The sequence below is a fragment of the Sceloporus occidentalis genome, unplaced genomic scaffold, assembly GCF_023333645.1.
Source record: "Sceloporus occidentalis isolate IW3139 unplaced genomic scaffold, rSceOcc1.0.p SCAF_48, whole genome shotgun sequence".
NCBI classification, from domain to species: Eukaryota; Metazoa; Chordata; class Lepidosauria; order Squamata; family Phrynosomatidae; genus Sceloporus; species Sceloporus occidentalis.
The window spans coordinates 136,507-157,380 of NW_028317028.1; the positions used below are offsets into that span (position 1 = coordinate 136,507).

Consider the following 20,874-nt stretch of genomic DNA (forward strand, 5'->3'; position numbering starts at 1 on the left):
ACCCTTGTTGAAAAGGTGGCTCCCTAAGTGCCACCTGGCAGGGGGTTACAGTTGAAGAACCTTATTGTCTTTTCCTGTAACATAGCAAAAGTTTCATATGTGCCCCTCAATATGCATCTTCAAAAAACTGGGAACTTTAGAAGATATATCACCATAGTAATGTTTTCTTGACAAATTAAATTATGTAACAATTATTATTTCATGTAATTTATAATCTGTGTCAAGCTAAATGACAGGGACTGCAGTGTTGGTGACTTTATTCAAGGATGGTGGCATGATGCACCTTTCTTATTCCACTGATCACTGCAGGTCACGAGGTACTGAAGTCATGGTCTTGGTTGATGAGGAGGAAGAGATGGAAGAAGAAGTCATACAATCTACTGAGAGTACCAGTCCAATTGGCACAGCCATCTCTGATCATCACGTAGTGAATGGGAACATAAGCAAACATCAAGTCTTGTTCCATCAACCTCCTGATAGTAAGTTGTGCTCAATAAGACAGCATGCATGCAAAAAACATGTTTATATAATGCTTTTATGCTCATGAAGCAACAACAAAATGACCATAACCGTTATGAGGAACTATCATATTTCTGTGGTGTCCACATTAATCCAAGCAATGCTTTTCCATCTAACCTTCCCAGTCTCCTGTTAGTCCTTAGAGAGATTGGTGGACATCATTATCCTGATCCAAACACCATCCAAAGCAGCTTCACAAGTCCACATCATAGCTATTAAAAAGTTGTTGTAGCTACACCGTGAAGAACGTTTTATTTCTGTATTCATTTAATTTTCTCATTAACTGTTGTGATCAGTCCCTCTGATTAGGTTGTAGTACCCACACACTTAAGGTTGTGGCCTAATGACATGGGTGAAACATGGATATTCAACACATTGGTTTTTTTATTTACATTGATTTAGAGCATATGTCTTCTTATTTTTCATTGCAGACATCAATCCTGCACTCATTACTGAAGTCTCAGAAGACAAAGAAGATTTGTGATGACTATTGATATTTAACTTCACCTGTTCTTCCCCTCTTTGTGCCAGGGGACAGTTAGCACAATTCCATTGCTGGTTCCTTGTCTGAAGGTTTACTCCTCTGGGGCTGGTGTTGTTTCATTGTAGAAACACTGATGCTTTAGCAACATTTTTATTAGTTCTAACCCCCCTTTAATTGTTTTGTGCTTTTGTTCCTGTCATTGCTAAGGTTTGCTCTTTATTTCCTCCTAAGGAGGACTTTTTCCCTGTGATCTAAATGGCTGTATCTCGGAATTTTATTGAATGTGTGGACTTGGTGCTCAGTTATGTGCACTTATAATGGGACAAATAAACCCAATTGTGCTCAAAATATGAGCCACTGGTATGTACACTTTGTAATACAAAATAAGTTTTGGGGCTGCAGGGGCCTGTGTTATGTCTTTACAACAAAACCATATAAATAGTATGTGCTTTATTCACTACAAAGGGAATTGACAAGAGAGTTGTTGTTTTAACTCCATGGCTTCACCACACATGATAAACACCTATGCCCAATAAGCTTCTGCCACAGGAAGAGCTTGGCTAACCCTATATAATGTACAGTAAAATCAATGAGATTTCTTCAGTTTCCTCACATATTAAATTCTGCATTATGCAGGGTTGGCTTCTTCTTCTTGCTAAATAAACATACCAGTGTTGGCCCTTCATAATGTATAATGAAGTGTGGAAATTTAAACCACAACTCGTTCTTTAGGGAAATGTTTTGTCCGCACTGAGAAGAGATACAAGTATAGTTTTTGGATTTGTTTGTTACTCTTGTATGATTGTGAATGCTGTTAAGGTCTCTCTGTCTCCATCACTGATTTCTAAGCCTTTTCTGAGATGTTCCTAATTTGTTACATGTCTGATCAAAAGAAGGAGGGGGTATCTGTGGAATGAGGTGCGTGTGGTTCTAATAATCCAACATTATAAGTGCAATTGGAGGGTATAACAGAGTATATAGGATGTCCTGCCTTTTTTCCTTCCTTCTTGTGAGATTGGGTTGTAGTAAAGGAAAGGCTCTGTATATTAAGATGAGTAACATAGATCAGGGGTGTGTTCCAGGGAAGGGATGTTAAACAGCAGATGTAGGAAATCAAAGAGTGCTTGCCTTCACGTTGATACCTTTTGAATTGTTCAAAATAGAAAAAGGTGTCACATAAGCCGACAGGGCCTCAGAGGTCTCTTCTTCCACCTGAATGAGAATGATTAAGATTAATGGTTACTGAATGTAGAATTGATAGTGATAGTCAGTGGACATACATCCCAGGAGAAAATAACTGAGAGGAGCACACTGTCTGTGATTGACTTGGTAACTCTGATCTTTGTACTACCACCTTGTCACTCTACTTGCAAAGTTCTGCTGCTTAAATGTTTGACTCACTGTAACACTCTGTTAGTAAAAAATACAAAAGGATGTTAGAAAATGGATGAAACTTGAACAGGGTTATCAGAAACCCTCTTCCCATTGAGGGAAGTGGGGACCTATGCCAACCAATAATTGTAATAAATACACTGGTTTCAAAAGCTAAGAAACTGAGTGTGAAATTAGAACGGACAGAACTGTTGGTATATTCTATAGGTCCTTTGGCTAGCATATTACTTGACTCCAATGGGACCGTGTCAGACCAGCCAGTTACAATTGTGGCAACTTGTTTCTATCTATTCAGTGCAGAAAAGGAAGTGGCAACTATTACAATAAGACTGATAGATAGTCCATAAGAGGCGGCCAAGCGAATACCATCTTGCAATGGTATTAGATTCACCAGAACATTTAGCCAATGTGTTGGAAGCCCTCACCATATTGTCGGGAGCGAGTGAGACTAATTGACCTAATATCCTAGAATTTACCCCTCCTTTTGTCTCCTTTCCCTTCAAGCTCACAATGACAGGACCCCTTTGTTATGTCTTAATGTGTAAATGTTATTGTCAATTTTGTATATTTTCAGCTTTAATGATTTTTTAAGTACCTTTTGTAACAGAGCTACAGAATCTGCTGGCGCTCTATAAACACAATGTAGTACAATTGCACTACTAAAACAATAACGCTCAAAGCAAAAGCCATGTCTGCTTGGTGGGAAATCTTGTCTACATAGGAAAGTGGAGTTTTATTTTAAAGGTGCTCTTTCACCTTCTCAGCATTAGAAAAGTAATTCTTAGTACCGCTGAATGCCCATATCCTTCCCAGATAATAAATAATTATTTAATCACTTAAAACTTACCTTATTTGTAATTTGTAAAACTTAATTGTCATATGACACAAAAGCAGACACTGATACGTTATTGCTGTATAAGCTGGAAAACTTTCAAAAACATGTTTTGTTTTGTGTTTCTGTTTTGTGTTTATTGAATCGCCATTTTGGAGAAAAAAGTAAAATGACAGATCTGGTAAGGATTATTTGCTTGGCACACTAGTCCTCTGTGGAACAGCACATTTAACACAATGATAATGTTATTGCATTTTAATTTTGTGTTTTGATTAAAAACTTATGTCTGGAATTGCAGTATGAATAATTACAATCTGTTTGCTAAATTCTCCAATGTTGTTAGTGATAGAATAGCTTAACCCATATTGTTATATCCAAGTGTTATCATTACCATGTATAACTGTGAAATATTTTTTATTATAATTATTTAATTTGAGCAATTTGTTGTAGTGATTGGTTATTACATACCAGAGTAAAAAGTGAGCTTTTGAGGTTTATTCTTGAATATTGGGTATTTGTGGCAAAACTTCCACACCTTTCTGTCTGAAGGAGGAATTTATAATATCATACATGGGAACTTCCCAGAGTTGGCTGCCTGAAGGTCCACCTCTCCTGTCCCAGCAATGGGTGGCAGCAGCTAGCCCAGTTAGACTTAAAATAAAATAAATAATTAGAGAATAAGCAGGATTGGTTTTGGCCAAATGCTGCTCCCCTGCTTGGATGCTGAAAATACCAGACTTGTACACATGGGCCAGAAATGATTCACACATTTTTTAGCCTGTTTTGGAATAACAAATTTAGTTTTCCTTCTTTTTTGGGGATGAAACTGAGAGGGCTTTTTTGAGTCAGAAACGAAATTTGCTGTCACTCGCTTGCATTCACACTCTCTCAATGTCTCCTTACCTTATCCGACAACCACTTTGGTGTCTCCTACCCTGCACCTCCTTTTCTTGTTCTGTTCTTACTCTCCTTCCACTCCTGGCTTTTACTTGCATTAACCTGGCATCTGTGGTACGCGCAGAGGCTCTGTCCTGTTGTAGAAGAACACCAAGAGGCCAGAATAATGCAGATGGATTCTCAGAGAAAAAGAAGTACAGAAAGGTTCGTATGAATCTGAATCCACATGTCTAGAAAATACTAACTTGCTCAAAAGCTGGCAAGTTCCTAGGTACGCTAACAATGAAAAACATCCACAAAAGCTGGTCAGTTTTTTAGGAATTGGGTACATATGATTTATAGATCTGAATGAAATGATATAGCATAGAACACATTACTTAAAATGTGAATTTAGCTTTGTATTTACTTTCTTAGGTTGTGTTAATTCTGTCCATTCAATTTACATTCCTTATTTTTATGTCACATGGTACAATAGCTCACAGAATTTGTTGTTTGAGCAATATCATATGTTTACTAAACAATTTATTTTTTAGTTTATCCAATCAGGAGACTATATAATCAAACATAAATGCTGATTTCATGTTTTCCCTTAAGGCATTATCATCAGCATCATCCATCTCTAAAAAAAAAAAAAAAAAAAAAAAAAAAAAGTGGAATCAAGAAAGAGTTGCTATAAAATTTACATGATTTTAAAATCATAAAAAACGTCTTATTAATAGTTTTGTAAATAAGGGGGAAATAAGTATATGCAATGCACAGGTATGTAATGCAGTGCATTTTTGTCATCATAAATATACATACTGATTTTTCTCCCCCAAAAAAGCGATTTGATTTTCTTAGTGAGGGGAAAAAGGAGGCACACCCAATAATTCTACTAAATTAATGCAGTGCAGGTTTATAGCAACCTGAAGGAGTTTGCAGGTATTTTCCTAAAGATCTTAATTAGTATAATATCCTCAGATGAACCCCTAGGTATATTATTACAATCAAATATATTTATATAGATCCAAGGCAAAATAACATCTTGCATTGTACTAAGAGAAACCACTTTTTAACCAATACGGCAGAGATGACTCCTCCCAGCAACACCAAACACAAATGAGTTTTCTAATACAGCAATTCAATTAATTTTAGAAAATGTGAAACCGGTAAGGAACCCAAAAACTAAACAGCACTACATAAGTTTGTTCATCTTAAATAAAATTATCATGTATATTGATTACCTACCTGTGACTCTCTGGCAGCCAGATCTCCAAAGACTATCTGGGAATCATGAAATCTATAGCTTGGCAACATCTATGAGGTCAATTGTAGGCTACGTAGCTATAGTTCCTACTTGCCAATATTCTGTTCCAATACAATTGAATTGTTACAGTTGGATAGTATATGCTAGTATACTGCTAACCATACATGCAGCCACTCAGCTACAGTTAGACTATATACACCATCGTTCTCAGTCTTACAATAATTAAAGTATTATAGGAGATTTTACATGGTATTTTCTTTTATTAGCCTATGAACACAGAGTAAAAAGGTTAAGCACTGTATGAGTGTTTTGTTTAAGACACTGATGTTGGGTCTATAAATATTCTGTTTAGAAGATAGGACATTGTAGAAACTAGATACAGCTGCCTTGTACGGTAAAGTATTTCTATATCTTGGGAACATTGCACCAGCCTTCCTAGGGGAGCTCGGTAATCCTCAGACACTCCAGGGTTGATTCACTAAGGTCTGAGTTGATGGCCAAATGGCTCCTTTCATGCAAAATTGGTCTAGTTGCATGAAATGGAATGTATCATATTAACGAAGGTCAGCTCTGGGAAAAAAGATTCCTTGAGTTTTTAAATAAGTGCCTAACAGGGTGCATTCACTTTTTAGTTATCTTTCTGTTTTAACACATTATATCAGAATCCAACACGCAATCACTACAGGTTAAAAGCTTTAATCCATTCTTCTGGTACCAGTTTTATGGCATCTTGTTGAATTACTGTATAAAATTGTGAATGTGGATTTTTTTTCTATGTACCATGTGTCTAATTGTGTCTTTGTAATTGCTTTGTAATAAATGTTTACAAGAAAATATTCCTTTAAATTTTTGTATTATGTTGTTTAAATCCATTTCACATTGTATCTTCATGTTGTATATACATAGATCAGGCATAACATTAGGACCATCTGCCTAATATTGTGTAGGTCGCCATTTTTCCTCCATGACAGCTGTGACCTGTCGAGTCATGGACTCCACTAGACCTCTGAACGTGTGGTGGGGTATCCACATATGGTAAATTGATTATTTTTGCTATCATTATCATTTTAGTCCTCTAGTATAAATGAATATGTGCAGTAAATCTTAAACTACTCTTTCAGCAAAGTTTTTCATCCTAACACTAAGAAAGATGTCCTATGCCTTGTAGTTCAGTATTTTGGAATGGAGTGAACAGACAACTATTGTCAAAGGAACCAAAATTTTTTTGTAACTTCAACATATTGTTAAACTGAACTCACAAGGATTTATAATACAGCAGAAAGCCCTGGATTATGTGACCATGGAGCAGGTGCACTCTGAGATTTGAGAAACACTTAATTTCAACTTGTCATCTACAACTCAGGAGTTAACAAATAAATCCCAGATAGATCTGAGTTGTAGATTTTTGCTACCAGAAGTTCTATAAAGCTAGTTGTGTTTAAATCACATACACCACTTTATGTCTTGTAGAAGTCATGGTGCTGTGGGACACTTGGTGAAATGTTTGCTACACATCCAGTTGCTGCCTAACCCAGGACTGAAGCTTGGCTACTCTCAAAAACATATATACACACATATATATATATATATATATATATATATATATATATATATATATATAAACATTTTTATATAAGCAAGTCCTAAAATTAACGTTATAGCTTCACAAAAAATTTCACATGGAAGGGTTAAAATATTGGCATTTTAAATGCCCATGGGGTGCCTAGTATTTAAAAATGTATGATTTGATGGGGTGAATCAAATTGGCTGGCTTCAAAGATGTCCCAAAAATAGGACATGGGCACAGACTGACCAGTCCTAACCCAACCCAACAAACCCACGCATGAGGTATCACTGTGCTCAGGAGATGTTACAGAACACGTATTAGGGTGTTGTTTGACAGTGGCATATACCAGGAGAGGTAAATTCATACCTGAGGTAAAATGTGTGTGAAACCCCCTAAAAATAACTTTAATACATTTTGACAAGGGCTGGTGGTAGAATTAGTGCATGGAAAGAGTTAAAATACTAGCATTTGAAATACCCTGGGACTCTGGTTTTCAAACATATATGGTTTGATGGGGTAAATTGAAGTGGCCGGCTTCAGCAATCTCCCAAATAGGAAATGGGCAGAATGACTAGATTTGGAAAAATAGTTTTAAAACAGCAAAACGCTACTCGTATTTGTAACCCTTAGTACCCTAGACCATGCAAAAAAACATAAAAAACATTGGGTATTTCTAAACTCAGGATAAATGTTAGAATCAATTTAGCGGTTTCATTAGCTTTTGCAGATGAGTAAAAGATTGTTCGAATGAAAGTGAGAAAGTCCTTTTTTAAAAAACCCACCATATTTGATATTTTTTCAATCGTAAATTAGATATGATAAAAAAATAATGGTATGTAAAGAAAGTCCTGGACAAAACAATATATAATGTGTGTGGGTGCACTAAATGAGAAGAAAATTACAGCTAAACACCGACACTGTAAAATGTTAAAATGTTGTCCCAACGTGTAAAAGGGGTTAAATGTAAACTTGGATTAGCGAACATGATAAAATCAGCCGTTTTGAGCTTCAATTGCTAGGGAAAGAGTTAGAGAAATTATAATCTTTGTAATGTTTATAACGTAATTACATTGTATTTGAGCAAAAAACCTTTTATTTGACTTGTATGTTATTATATGCAACGTACTTGCTAGTCTGACAGGCGTGAATAAGATCAGTTATAACAATGTAGATTGTGTGCAAGCAAATCTTTGATTAGCACAATGTAAAGAAAGAAATATTTAAAGTTTATAGTTGAAACAGACATGAGCAGACATGATTCTATACAAGAAACGGACATAATGAGCATGCGCTGCTCTGTGACTGTCCATTAACAAAGGAAAACAATACGTATGGAATGTCGCACTACTAACAAACAAACACTAGATGCCGCTCGTATAGCGATCCGTTCTCTACCATGAATCTGGTAATACCTGCTGATCATATGACCGGAAGCAGCTGCGATCATCGGTTTTCACGTCTCCCTGTACCTTTCCCATGGGAACTGTGAGTTCACTATGCGCCACGAACCATCCGCAATTAATGGGATCCTGCTATCGGTGAGCTGAGGCGACCGTGAAGAACGCTCTGTGTGGAGATTCGCGTACAGCAGCCTTTACCGTATGAGCTGTTCCCCTGGCACGTCCATCACACACACACCCACTCACTGCAATATGAGTCACCCGTCTCAGCGCAGGGACCTCACACCCCACATTTCAATTGCAACATTCAGTCTGACCCCAGCCTACCTTCTAGCCATGGGGGAGATAAGTGTACCTTATATATTGTAACCCCCCCCCCCCCTGACAAGCAGACCGACCTAAGCCCAGCTCTCACATCCCCTGGATCTTCTTTGCAGGCTGCACCCTCTATTGCCTTGTCTGTATTCCTGGGTGAGTAATTGGACATGGAAAACATTCTCATTTGGGTTTTTCATAAATCCAGTTGCTGATCTGTTGTGTTTTATGTATTTTGCAGATCTGACCTACAGGACACCATGGAAGGTGAGAATGTCAAATATTACAAATTACCCTTGTCTGAACCGTCTGTATTTAAAGGTGCTGCTCAGTCTACGCTATCACTTTTTTTGTAAATAAATGCAGCTTTTGGTACATATTGACTTTTCCCAAAAATTGTTTATAAATTGCATTTTTTGTGTTTTATTGGATACACATTTTTTATGCCACAGAAGCGGCCACTGATAGGTTGTTGCCATAGAAACCTATAAAACATCTTAATGGTGTCTGATTTTTATGTGATTATAGATCTAAGGCTTATTTAATTAGCATACTAGAGAGTACAATTATTATTTTGTAAGTGGAACAACACCTTAAACCAAGATACAAGAGCGGTGACATGGATGCATATGATTTTACTCATTATGCCATTTGAATGCAATTCTCATTAGTTTTAACAAACCTTTGTAGAAAGAAAAAGTATAACATACACGTTTTAGCTGATCATACTGTTTACAAAAATATAAAAGTTTGGTATATTGCTTTACATGTTGAACTGAAAGATGCTTTTCTCACTAATATATTTTCATTATTATTATTACTAATATAGAAATATTTAGAAGAGACAGGGCTCAGGATCACGATCCAGTGGTCTCATATTATTTGCTGGAATGATGTTCCAATGATGCTCCTGCTGGACCCAATAAATTGCCAGAACCTTGTAATGTAATCTTAGAACGCTGTATATTTTCTACTGTGGTTTGCGGGCTGGCATGTAAATCAATAAAATGCAGTGCCTACGACGTGACTTTTGTTATATATTTGTAGATGGGGAACATTTCACACAATATTACCAGAAAAGAAAAATTAAAGCGCGAATTAAAGGTGTGGTCTTTCCATTTTCTAATTCCACTCCTTACATTTTAGAAGTGGTGAAGGGAAATGATTGACACTTTCCTATTTCGCCTTTTGCCATATACGTCTTACGTCCGACTTCTGACAGATTGACGGATTGGTTATGTTTGAGCTTCATTAGCAGGTAAACTAAACATACCGGTTGTGGCACGGAATGTACACCATTCTGAACTTGTCATCTTGCAGTTATTACATGCAGTGTCTGATACTCCAGGAGAGGTTATTGTTGGGTACATCTGTAGAGGAAAGGGGGCTCTTTTAGGCAATGTCTGGGATAGCTATTCCTTTCACTTCTAAACAAAAAAATATGTCCGACATAAGCCTGTTCTTCTGTCAAATATTGGACAAATATGTAACAAAATACTAGTAAAATAGTGAGCATTGTTATCCTAGAGGGACCCCGGGTGTTTATAGGATCTTGACTTATGCGCACCACGTGCTTCTTAGATGTGTAAGGTTGGTGTTGTAGTTGTATCTGCCGTCGGTCTATAAACTGCAAAGATTCATGTGCCTTTCAATGGGGTTTATTGGTAATCAGCTACTTGCTTGATACATTTCAATGTGGTCTGGTGAGCAAAGAGATGTTTTCAGCTTCCTCTCTAAATTATAATATACTTTCAAACTGTCCTTAGTTCTCAGAGACAGTCCCTGATAAGAAAAATGGATGTAGACTTATTAGACCAAGAGAACATTGAATCCTTAATCAAAGTTGATACCTTTTTATTGGGCCAGAATAGAAAAAGATGTAACATTACATAAGCTTTCAGTACCTCAGAGGTTTCTTTCTCAGTCCTATTACAATTTTTGACCTATGTTTTAACCCTATATAATGCTTTAGAGTTTTTGCAGGCAGTAGTTCTGAGGCTGCTGCTTGGGGTGCACTACACACAATCCTCTACTGCCCCCAAGTGTGAGCGGGTCATCATACTAGCATATTGCAGGTGCTACTCAATGAATGGATACAGACAAGTAACCATAATGTCTCTTTTTATATGGATTTCACACTCTTGTAGGTGGAAAACAACACTTCAGTATACATACAAATACAAATGTATATATACTATATGACCAAAAGTATGTGGCCAGCCCTCCTAATTATTGGGTTTGTGTTTCGACACATTCATTGCTATAAAAGCTAGCACATAGGCAGCCATCTCCATAGATAAACATTGGCAGTAGAATAGAATGTACCAAAGAACTCAGTGACTTTAACCCCTTAATGACAAGACTGTTTCTTACTCGTAGTACACTATGGAACAAAGGCTCTTTTAACATTTTTCAGTGTTGCTAAATAGATTCTACTATTTGTCCTGAGTTTAGAAATACCCAAAGTTTTTATATTTCGGCTTTTTTGCCTTTTTTTCTGCAAGTTATTGGGCAATAATTACAAGTAGTGTTTTGCTAATTCAAAACCATTTCCCCCCAAATCTGTTCATTCTGCCTCATGTGGTATTTGGAACATCTTTGAAGCTGGCCAATGCATCGTGAGCCCGTATATGTCGTGAAAGGGGTTAAACATGGCACTGTCTTAGGATGCAACCCATTTGCTACAAGTGAGTTTGTGAAATTTCTGCCCCGCCAGATCTGCCCCACTCCACTGTAAGTGATATTGTGAAGTGGAAGCATCTAGGAGTAACACATGAAGCTGTCGACCAAGCACACTCACAGAGCAGGGCTGTTGAGTGCTGAAGAGTGAAATGTGTAAAAATTACACTACATAGTTTCAAACTGCCTCTGGAAGCAACATCAGCACAAGCCGAAGATCACTATGACCAATGCCAAGGGTCTTCTGTGATGGTGTAAGGCACACCACCACTTGATTGTGGAGCAGTGGAAATGCATTCTCTGGAGTGATGCATCACAGCTCGCAATCTGGAAGTCTGATGGACGAACCTAGGTTTGGCAGATGCCAGGAGAACGATACCCATGGGAATGCATGATGGCTACTGTAAAGTTTGTTGGAGGAGAGGTAATAGTTTGGGCCCCTTAGTTCCAGTGATAGTAGTGGTAATGCTACAGCATACTCAGACATTTTAGACAATTGTATGATTCCAACTTTGTGGTACCAGTTTGGGAAAGGCTCTTTCCTATTTCAGGATGACTGTGCCCCTGTATACATTGCAAGGCCGATGGTTTGGTGTGGAGGTCCTTCATGTCCAATATCAGTGCCTGACCTCATAAATGCTCTTTTGGCTGCATGGGCACAAATTCCCTGAGACACACTCCAAAATCTTGTGGAGGCTGTTATAGCCACAAAGGAGGACCAGCTTTATATTAATACCTGTGGTTTTGGAACGGTAGGTCCAACAAACACGTATTGTGTGTGATGGTATGGTTTCCATGTACTTTTGATCAAATAGGCTTTAATGTCAAGTGAAGCCTGTTATTAACACATTTGTAAACGTCAGGTATGCTCTAATATTGCTGTAAAGTGTTGGATATACAATGTATAACATTCGGGGGGGGGACGACAGTTGGTGCTGAGTGGTGAAAGTGGTGCAATTAGCAGGTAATCGATAATCACCACTGGTTATGGTGATTGCACTACTTTATTCTTTATATTTTTATATGTAAGTTCTGATGTTCGAATCCTTACATTTCTGTCCCGCCAAGTTTACTGACTTTGAGCTATTTGGCTGTATTGACATAGCCTGCTGATTGATTGTAGTGCAAGTGTTTTTCTATTTCTTCTGCCTTCTTTTATTTCTGCTTGAAAAGGCTTTCGGGGTAGGGTTTCTGTAATTGGAATAAATGAGAAAATCAAACCTTTCCTTTTAAAAGGTTATATGTCTTTTTTTTATTATTATTATTCAATGTGGATATATTTTGAAGAGGAGCCGCTGATGTTCTGTGTTCTTTACATGGGCTACTGCCAGCAGAGTGTTTATCTTTAATTTGCCGATCAGCGATGATTGTAAAACAGATGATACACTATAAAAGTAGCAGTGTGGGTAGTTTTTATAGGTTTTGCGTGGGAGTGGGCTGATGCTATCAGTCTTCAGAAGAAAGTGACCTGGCTGTGGGGTGAGCTCTCCTGTCCTTCATTGATATGGGGAGAATGTTTTATCGGATTTCCTCCCTACAGAGGACGGGAGAAATTCTGTCTCTGGGTTTCACTTTCATTAAGCGAGTTGGCAGCACTTTCCTCTTTGAGGGGGTGAGAGGAATGTACTGTTTAAATCTTCTCCTGTGAACTGTGATATTACATATATAATACCGTCACATGTCTGGATTTTCCTTACTCAACCCATGCATTTCAGATGATTTCAGGTTTGGCTCATGAACAAAGCAAATATGCTTCTTGGGCAGCTTATAGCTGCATGTATTGCTGTCTGGTGGGCAAAGAACTTTAACAGTAGTTCCAACAACTGTACAGGTTGCTGTGTTTGTGATAGGATCAATGCACAAATAATGTTAGCTTTTTAATGGACAAACAGTTCAAACTAGAGGTAGCTTTAATTAATCATTTTATTTATGCTAAATGCTGTGGCAGCAACAGTTTCGCTTCAAAGTATGGTCTAGTTCTCTCATATGTGGTGGCACATCAGGGTCCCTTGTAGCACGAACACCCTTTCTGTGGTTTAGTGGAGGCTGCAGAACATGTGCTGAGCCAACCAGCCATCATGTTACCTGCTCCAGGCAGAAGACTTCCATGTTTAACCATATGCACAAGACATCCATTAAATAGGAACAGTGTCTATCTACTACACATCTAACTATGTTTTGAGACTCAACTCATTGTTATGTGTGCCTTAACAGCATTATATTGTGTCCGGTCACCTACACAGGCTGCATGTGCAATCTAAATGTATGCGCAACCAGATCAATCGGACACGTTTATTAAAATGGATATGGAGTTTTTTTTTTGCAGCGTTATATCGTGATGGAATGCGCAGTTTGATTTTTCCTGGGGATAAGATATCAGAAAGTGGGCCTCTTGTCCTGGTATCCTCTGTCCTATAGCCTGTGGTGTTCATGTGCCCTCTTTAGTATATGGTTGTGTATTTGTCTAACTTATTAGAAACATATGAATTGGGATCTTATCACCTTAGAATAAACAGTTTGTAGTGCCTGCATCTAGCAGACATGTGGTACTGACATGAACACCAACAGAAATGGTTAATCCATTTTTGTGTTGTATAAGATGGATTGCTATGTGGGACTTGGCATCCCTCTCTGGAGTTCAGCTAGTTAATTTTTATTTTATAACTTCCTAAATCAACTTCATAATGTGGAGCAACTGGATACATTATCCAAACATGGTTTCATGTTCCCTGTAATATCAATTGCTTTTACATCTTCGTGCTTGTTGATTGTACTTTAACAGATCCTTTATGGCTTATATCATTTTAAAGTGACAACAGTTTTCTCCCCATTATATTCTCCAGGTGTCACTGTACTGTTGGCAGAGTTACGTCCTGGTAGAGAACAGGCATATGACTGGAAGTCTAGTTGCGAGACGTGGAGCGTTGCATTTTCTCAAGACGGTGCTTGGTTTGCCTGGTCTCAAGGACATGGCATCGTCAAGCTTATTCCATGGCCACTGGAAGAGGACCAACTGTATGTATTTCCAATAAGCAGATTTTATACTGTGGGTAGCATGCAATTAATCTGTTTTACTGCTTCCTTTGAGGAAACCTTAATCTTTTTTAGGTATATTTGACATTAAAATATCTGTACTACTTTGTACACATGTACCACTTTTTCAACATCGATGTGAGAGCAACACACTTTTGCTGGAAGTTGCCCTGCAGAGCTGTAAATTTGCCAGATACATCTTAAAGAACCCGTTCCTACTGAGACAACAGCTCATTTTGGGGGGAGACCGAGAGAGGGGACAACCATCTTGGAGAATATTTGGAGATGATCGGCTGCAGTATAGAGATAAGGAAGAGTAGAAATAGTGTCTGGGTGATGCAAAAAGTCCTAATGCCGAGGAATTAATAGGGGGTTTTAGGGGAAGGTAATGAAGTGAAAAAAACAAGTAAATATTTGTAAATGTCATAAGTTCAGTCTTATGACATCATTGTTGGTGTCACTTGCAGTCTGTCCTAGACCATATATGTGTTGTACTGTTAAAACTTTGCTGTCATTGGTAGATAGGTGTCTGCAACACCTTTTTTTTCTCATCTCAGACGACCACAAGCCTACAGACCAAAGAATCAGTGCTACAAAGGAAAAGATCTCAGAGGACAAGGCAGCTCAAAGGAAAATACTTTAAACTGTGGTCAGATAGTTTGGAGCTTGGCTTTTGGCTGTTCACCTGCGCCTGTGGGCTGGAGCTTGTGGCCACGCGCTGTAAACCAAGAAGTGGGACCCTGTGAGACGTTGGTGCTTTTGGCAGCAGGTCTTAGTGATGGTCATGTCAAAGTCTGGAATGTACATACAGGTAAGCCATAACTAAACTTAACTGCTGATGTGCTATTTTAAAGCAGTGCCTGATAAGGTTGTGCAGGATATAGGAGTCCGGCATCTTTAATGTAGGAGCCGGGAAATACTCAATATTAGGTTTTGGTAGTAACAGTTTTAGAAGCCATGGTGCACTAGATCATAGGATTTCTCAATTGCACTTTTCAGCCTAGGGTTTCTTACATTCTATCAAGAATTTGTTTAAAGTGTTTCATATTATATGTTGAACAAAGTTAAATTAAAAAAAGTACACATCCATACATAGAAGTTGTTCAAAATAGGAACATTTTGATTAATATATACTGAAATAAAATGTTGGTGTAATTGAAATTTTTAATAAATGTTGCTCTAGGGTTAAATATCTGAGCTGGAGTACAAAATGAATCATAAGGATATATAGGGTCTTTCTAGCAGATCTGCTTCTTGAAGTGTTTAATTTGGTTTCGGATTCGTTATGAGAAGGTCTCAGTGGAAGAAGTACGTTATCACTAGTTCTTGTTGAACTTTTAATTTTGACACAGGCCGTCTTCTCTTCAGTCTCTCCGGTCACCAAGATGTTGTGAGAGATTTGAGCTTCTGCACTAATGGCAGCCTGACGCTGGTCACTGCATCTCGGGACAAGACCCTACGTGTATGGGATTTGAAAAAAGATGGTATGACCTCCAGCATTGCTTACGTTTTCCTTTGGAAGTGTACATTAATGTAGAATATCTCATGGAAACAGAAACCTATGCATTTAAAGATATAGTAGTATAGGAACGCAATGTAATAACCGGCATTCAAACATCAATATCTTGAGAAACATACTGATACTTAAATAAATAAAAAGTACCCTAGAATTTGCCACTTCAGTCTGAGAATGAGAGCCTTATCAAGATTTCAATCAAGACATTGCTCTGAAAAGGGATGTGTTTGTTGTTTGACCTATGTGTAATGAATATAAATTCCAAAGGAAGGCCGCTTGCTTTCATTTTTATAAATTGACTCTACTGTCCTAGTCGCATACTGAATTTGCCCTGTCAGTGCTTGTGGATGAGCGGTGTTTTGCAATGGTTAATTGTATGGATCATTGCATTTGACTATGATTTTATGTCTGCTAATCCAATAAAAAGTGCTCACATTGCTTGGTGTCTTAACTCCTGCCAGGTTCTTTTATCTACCACTGGTGCTAAATCAGTGGGGTTTATCGTCTAAAGGGAGATTTGTGTGTCCAACTACCTCACTACACTACATAGTATTACGGTTCCTCTGGCTGAGCTGGCCCTGTATAATGCATAATTCAGTGGGAGAGATGACTTCAAAGAAATCTAACCGATTGAACTGTATATTATCGGGGCCAGACAAACTCTTTTTATCCCAAATGCTCAATGAAGTGGAAGTCAAAGAGCTGAAACCCTACTCTCCATTAAGTGAATATATTCTCGCATGGTACCCGACAGGCCTCTCTGTACCCTACAGCCACATGGAAACCGTGAAACAGGCTTAGATCTGCCACATCCGAAGTGGAGCAATATAAGGTCTCTGCATGGTGTTTCTTTAAACAACTGCATGGATAAATGTAAAAACAGTATCAATAAAATCTAACATGAGTTCATTTAGGGCAGCATAAAGTAAATGTTTTAACTGTGGCTTTTAAATAATTCCAGGAAGGGATGTGTCTATAAACACACCTAACAGACACATGGACTATTTCAGATCAGAAGTCACATAGTAATTGTTTGCCATTTAGGGTGTAGTTAGCATGAATGACTCAAATAGTTCTGAATCTGCAGCCATGTTTTAAGAAAGTCCACTCCCTGTTGTCATGTAGGCAATAAGCTGCACTTAAGGTATCTTAAACATACAGGAACAATAGCTCTGTGATTCATTAGCTGCCCTCAGAAGCAAATGCAGTGAGTAATGTGATGTGGCTGCAAATGCTTCCCTCGCCTTCAAACATGTTAAGAGAACCTGTCATTTTAGCAAAAACAAAAAATTCCTGTTTGTTAATGAAAAACATAATCAATAGGGTAAAAATATCAGAGAATCAATTCCTGATGCATGCCAAAGCAGTGCAGTAACCATAAGTTTGCAGTTAAGGCTTAGTTCACAGACTTCACTCTGTATTATTAAAGAGCCAACCCCAGGGAGCTTTGAGCTGGCCCTGTATAATGCATAGTTAAATCAGGGAGATGGTTCTTAAGAAATTGCTTGATGTTCCAGCTTAGTCCTTCATGCTGGCCATTTATAATCTACAGCAAAGCCAAGGAGTTAAAATGATCAACTAATCTAATAAATACATTCCAAAGTTAATCAAGATAAAATGTCTCAGGTAATTCCATGTTTTATTTTTAGTTTTTTTATTGATGGGCTATGTTAAACAAAAAATCCTCAAACCTTTTTAAAATTGTCCTACTCAAGTCCTATAAAATTAAGTTAAGTAGTTAAGGACTAGGGAACCTGTCTCCTCGTGCCCATTGATGCCTTCAGTACATTGTTGGAACAGCCACAAAGAAGAGTTCCACTTTAACACTTTATTGCAACATTTGTTTGCTTTTGTTGACAATTTACAGGTTGTTAAAGTCGGGTATCGCTGCTAATGCACATTGGAGTGAAGCAGTATAGTAGTTGTATATTATAATGACACCTCAGTTCCTATGGATCAGTCATTATATTACATCGTCTTGTAGAATATTACTGCATTGCACAGCAGAACAGGGTAAATGGATTATTGATCATCCGTTTGCAGTCTGAATTGAATGCCTTGTTTTTATTCATAAAGCATAAAAACAGGCATTTGCCAGTAGCCAGTGAAAGGTGTAACGTAAGCATTTGATATTTTTTTTGTATGAGTGCCATTTTCTTTTATTTAGTACTTTGGACTTTGCACATTGTATTTTTTTTTTTTATGCAAATAATGTGTACTGCCTGCTTACTCTGTATCCTATAGGTAAAGTGATCCAGGTTCTTACTGGGCATAACCAGTGGGTGTACTGCTGTTCCATCTCCCCAGACTGCAGCATGTTGTGTTCTGCTGCAGGAGAGACCTCGGTAAGACACTAAACCAGGATCTTCATACGTTACATGCTGCAATTCCCAATCCTCCAAACAGTCCCTACCTGGCTGCATTTTCCAAAAGCCTTAAATCATCAGAGTTTATGTATGGCATCATGTATAACATTGTTTGGTTATTCTTTTGAAAACTGGAATTAATTGAACTACCTTTCAAAACAAAATAACAAGGCTCTTTGAGCTGTTCACATTCCTCGCTAATGTTTCTTCTCCTCTTGCTGACGTCTAGGTCCTGCTATGGAGCATGCGTTCTTACACTTTAATTCGGAAGTTAGAGGGTCACCAAAACAGTGTAGTATCGTGTGACTTCTCTCCAGATTCTGCACTTCTAGTCACAGCCTCCTATGATACTACATTGATTATGTGGGACCCCTATACTGGAGAGAAGCTGAGAGAGTTCTTGTAAGTAATTGGTTGTTATTTTTCAGTATGCCTTATATCGATGTATTTAGTTTAAATGGTGTCAAATACCGTCCAGACAAAGTTGAGGTGCAAATCTTGGATTTCTTTCTTAGGCATGTTTCTCTACAACCTGATCTGGATTATGGTACCACAGAGCCACAGCTTAGTTCTCTGAGATCTGTCTCCTTTTCCCCAGAAGGGTTATACTTGGCTAGCTTGGCAGATGACAGGTAAGAAATAGCTCTACTGTGAAGCTTATATTTCATTAAGCAATTGTTTAGGTTGTTACTGCATTAGCCTCATGTATACTTCGAGTAATATTCTGTTGTTTGTTTTATATTTTGTATGCATAAAAACTCATTTTATATAAGAACATATAATAAATCCTATTGTATGCATTAAGGTTTCTGCGAATATGGTCTCTAGAATTACCAGATCCAGTGTCTGTTGCGCCAGTTACAAATGGACTGTGCTGTGCCTTTTTCCCACATGGGGGAATCCTTGCTACAGGGTAAGTACATAAAAATCTAGGGCTGCAAAGGATTCTGCTATACAGCGAACGTGCAGATGATCAGTCCATAGTGCAGGGGTGTCCAAGTTTTTTCTGCAGTGGGCCACTTCATCAGAATTGTATGCGTGCGAGGGCCGCACTCATTTTTCACTGAGAGAAAATATGGCCTTTAATAAAATATGCAGATTAAAATAAAGTAAATGACACAAAACCTTTACTTTTCCTCTCACTGATTTCTGGGATTTCTGGGCCTACAAATTCAGGATTCTGGAAAAGTAAAAATAAAATAGTTCTATTTATTTTAGGGATGCACTAAAATGAAAATTCAGGGTTCACTTAGCCGAAACTGAAAGTGACCCCCCCCACACACACTTTTAATAAAAGTAAGTTACACACCAAAATTGTACAAAAAATTATATATTATGATTGTTAACAGCAATCTCAGGCATACCCAGATTCCAGTATGTACTGGTTGGCTGGGCATTGTATTTTTTGTCCAATTTTAGTGTGTAACCACACTTTTATTAAAAGTAACACACCACAATTGGACAAAAAAAATCAACAATATGACTTGGCATGATAGGAGTTTGATTTCTAACAGCAAACACACTCTTTTTATACCCAGGCAACCAGTGAATGCTGGAACCTAGGCATGATGGGACTGTGATTGCTGTTAGATGTTAGCAATCACACTCCTATCATCCCAAGTCAGCCAATACGTGCTGGTGCAGACCCCATACTGCTGGCAGCATCAATACACAAGGGGGGCAGCTAGCCAGGTTTCGGCATGTACTGGCTGACTTGGCATGATAGGAGTGTGATTGCTAATAGCAATCAAAGTCCCATCATGCCTAGGTTCCAGCACTTACACATCCATACTATCACACACACACATTCATTCACAGATTCATTCCCTCAATCAGACATACTCATTCACACAACCTACCCCACCCCCTTACCTGCTCTACAGCTCTCAATGCCGCTCAGACTTCAGCAGGGGGCGCGGCCTCCCTCGTTCTCCCCACAGAGGAAGCAGGACTGGAGCAGAGAATAGACCATCCCACAAGTAAGCAGCAGGGCTCTTGTGATCCTGGCTGCCGATCTCACGCGGGCCGCACCTCAAGGTTTCGCGGGCCGCATATTGGACGCCCCTGCCATAGTGTATGTAGGCAGGCACTGGGTGGAGACGCTTGTTTATACCTTTTGTCTATAGTGCAGCATCCTTTAGACAAAGGACGAATTATTGTTGCAAAATTCAATGGGAAAGTGCTGCCCCGTCAGCTTTTAGTTTTTTTTATGATTTTTTCAGTGTTTAGTTCTAAATTTCTCTTCATGGCAGCTGACAGTGGCAGCCTGTGACACAGTGAATAGTATCTAACCAGTTTTCTGTTTTTTTAAGATGTTTTTCATTGTATATTTATAAGGTTGTTTTTTAATGGGTAAATGATGCTTACATTTATCTGTAAACATCATTACATGGGTTTATTTAGCATCCGTTAACAAAACAAAAAAAAGTAGTACGTATCATATGTGTTTTTCTGCCTTCCAGTAACAGAGATGGTCATGTACAGTTCTGGACATCGCCTCGAGTCCTTTCCTCACTTCGCCACTTATGTCGTAAAACGCTCCGCTGCTTTCTCACCACTTATCAGGTCCTTGCACTGCCCATTCCTGGAAAAATGAAGGATTTTCTTACCTACAGGACTCATTTTTAG

General features: G+C 38.2%; 1 protein-coding gene across 1 annotated transcript in view; it reads left to right on the forward strand.

The window, feature by feature from the left end:
- The window catches only part of LOC149289044 (WD repeat and SOCS box-containing protein 2-like), a 92,605-nt gene extending 71,731 nt beyond the window's left edge, over positions 1–20,874 (forward strand). The window contains exons 3-10 of the mRNA XM_089490988.1: positions 14,175–14,346; positions 14,922–15,175; positions 15,717–15,848; positions 18,125–18,225; positions 18,476–18,648; positions 18,762–18,878; positions 19,052–19,159; positions 20,709–20,874. Of these exons, the coding sequence (XP_089347114.1) occupies positions 14,175–14,346; positions 14,922–15,175; positions 15,717–15,848; positions 18,125–18,225; positions 18,476–18,648; positions 18,762–18,878; positions 19,052–19,159; positions 20,709–20,874 (1,223 nt within the window). The remainder of the gene's footprint in view (positions 1–14,174; positions 14,347–14,921; positions 15,176–15,716; positions 15,849–18,124; positions 18,226–18,475; positions 18,649–18,761; positions 18,879–19,051; positions 19,160–20,708) is intronic.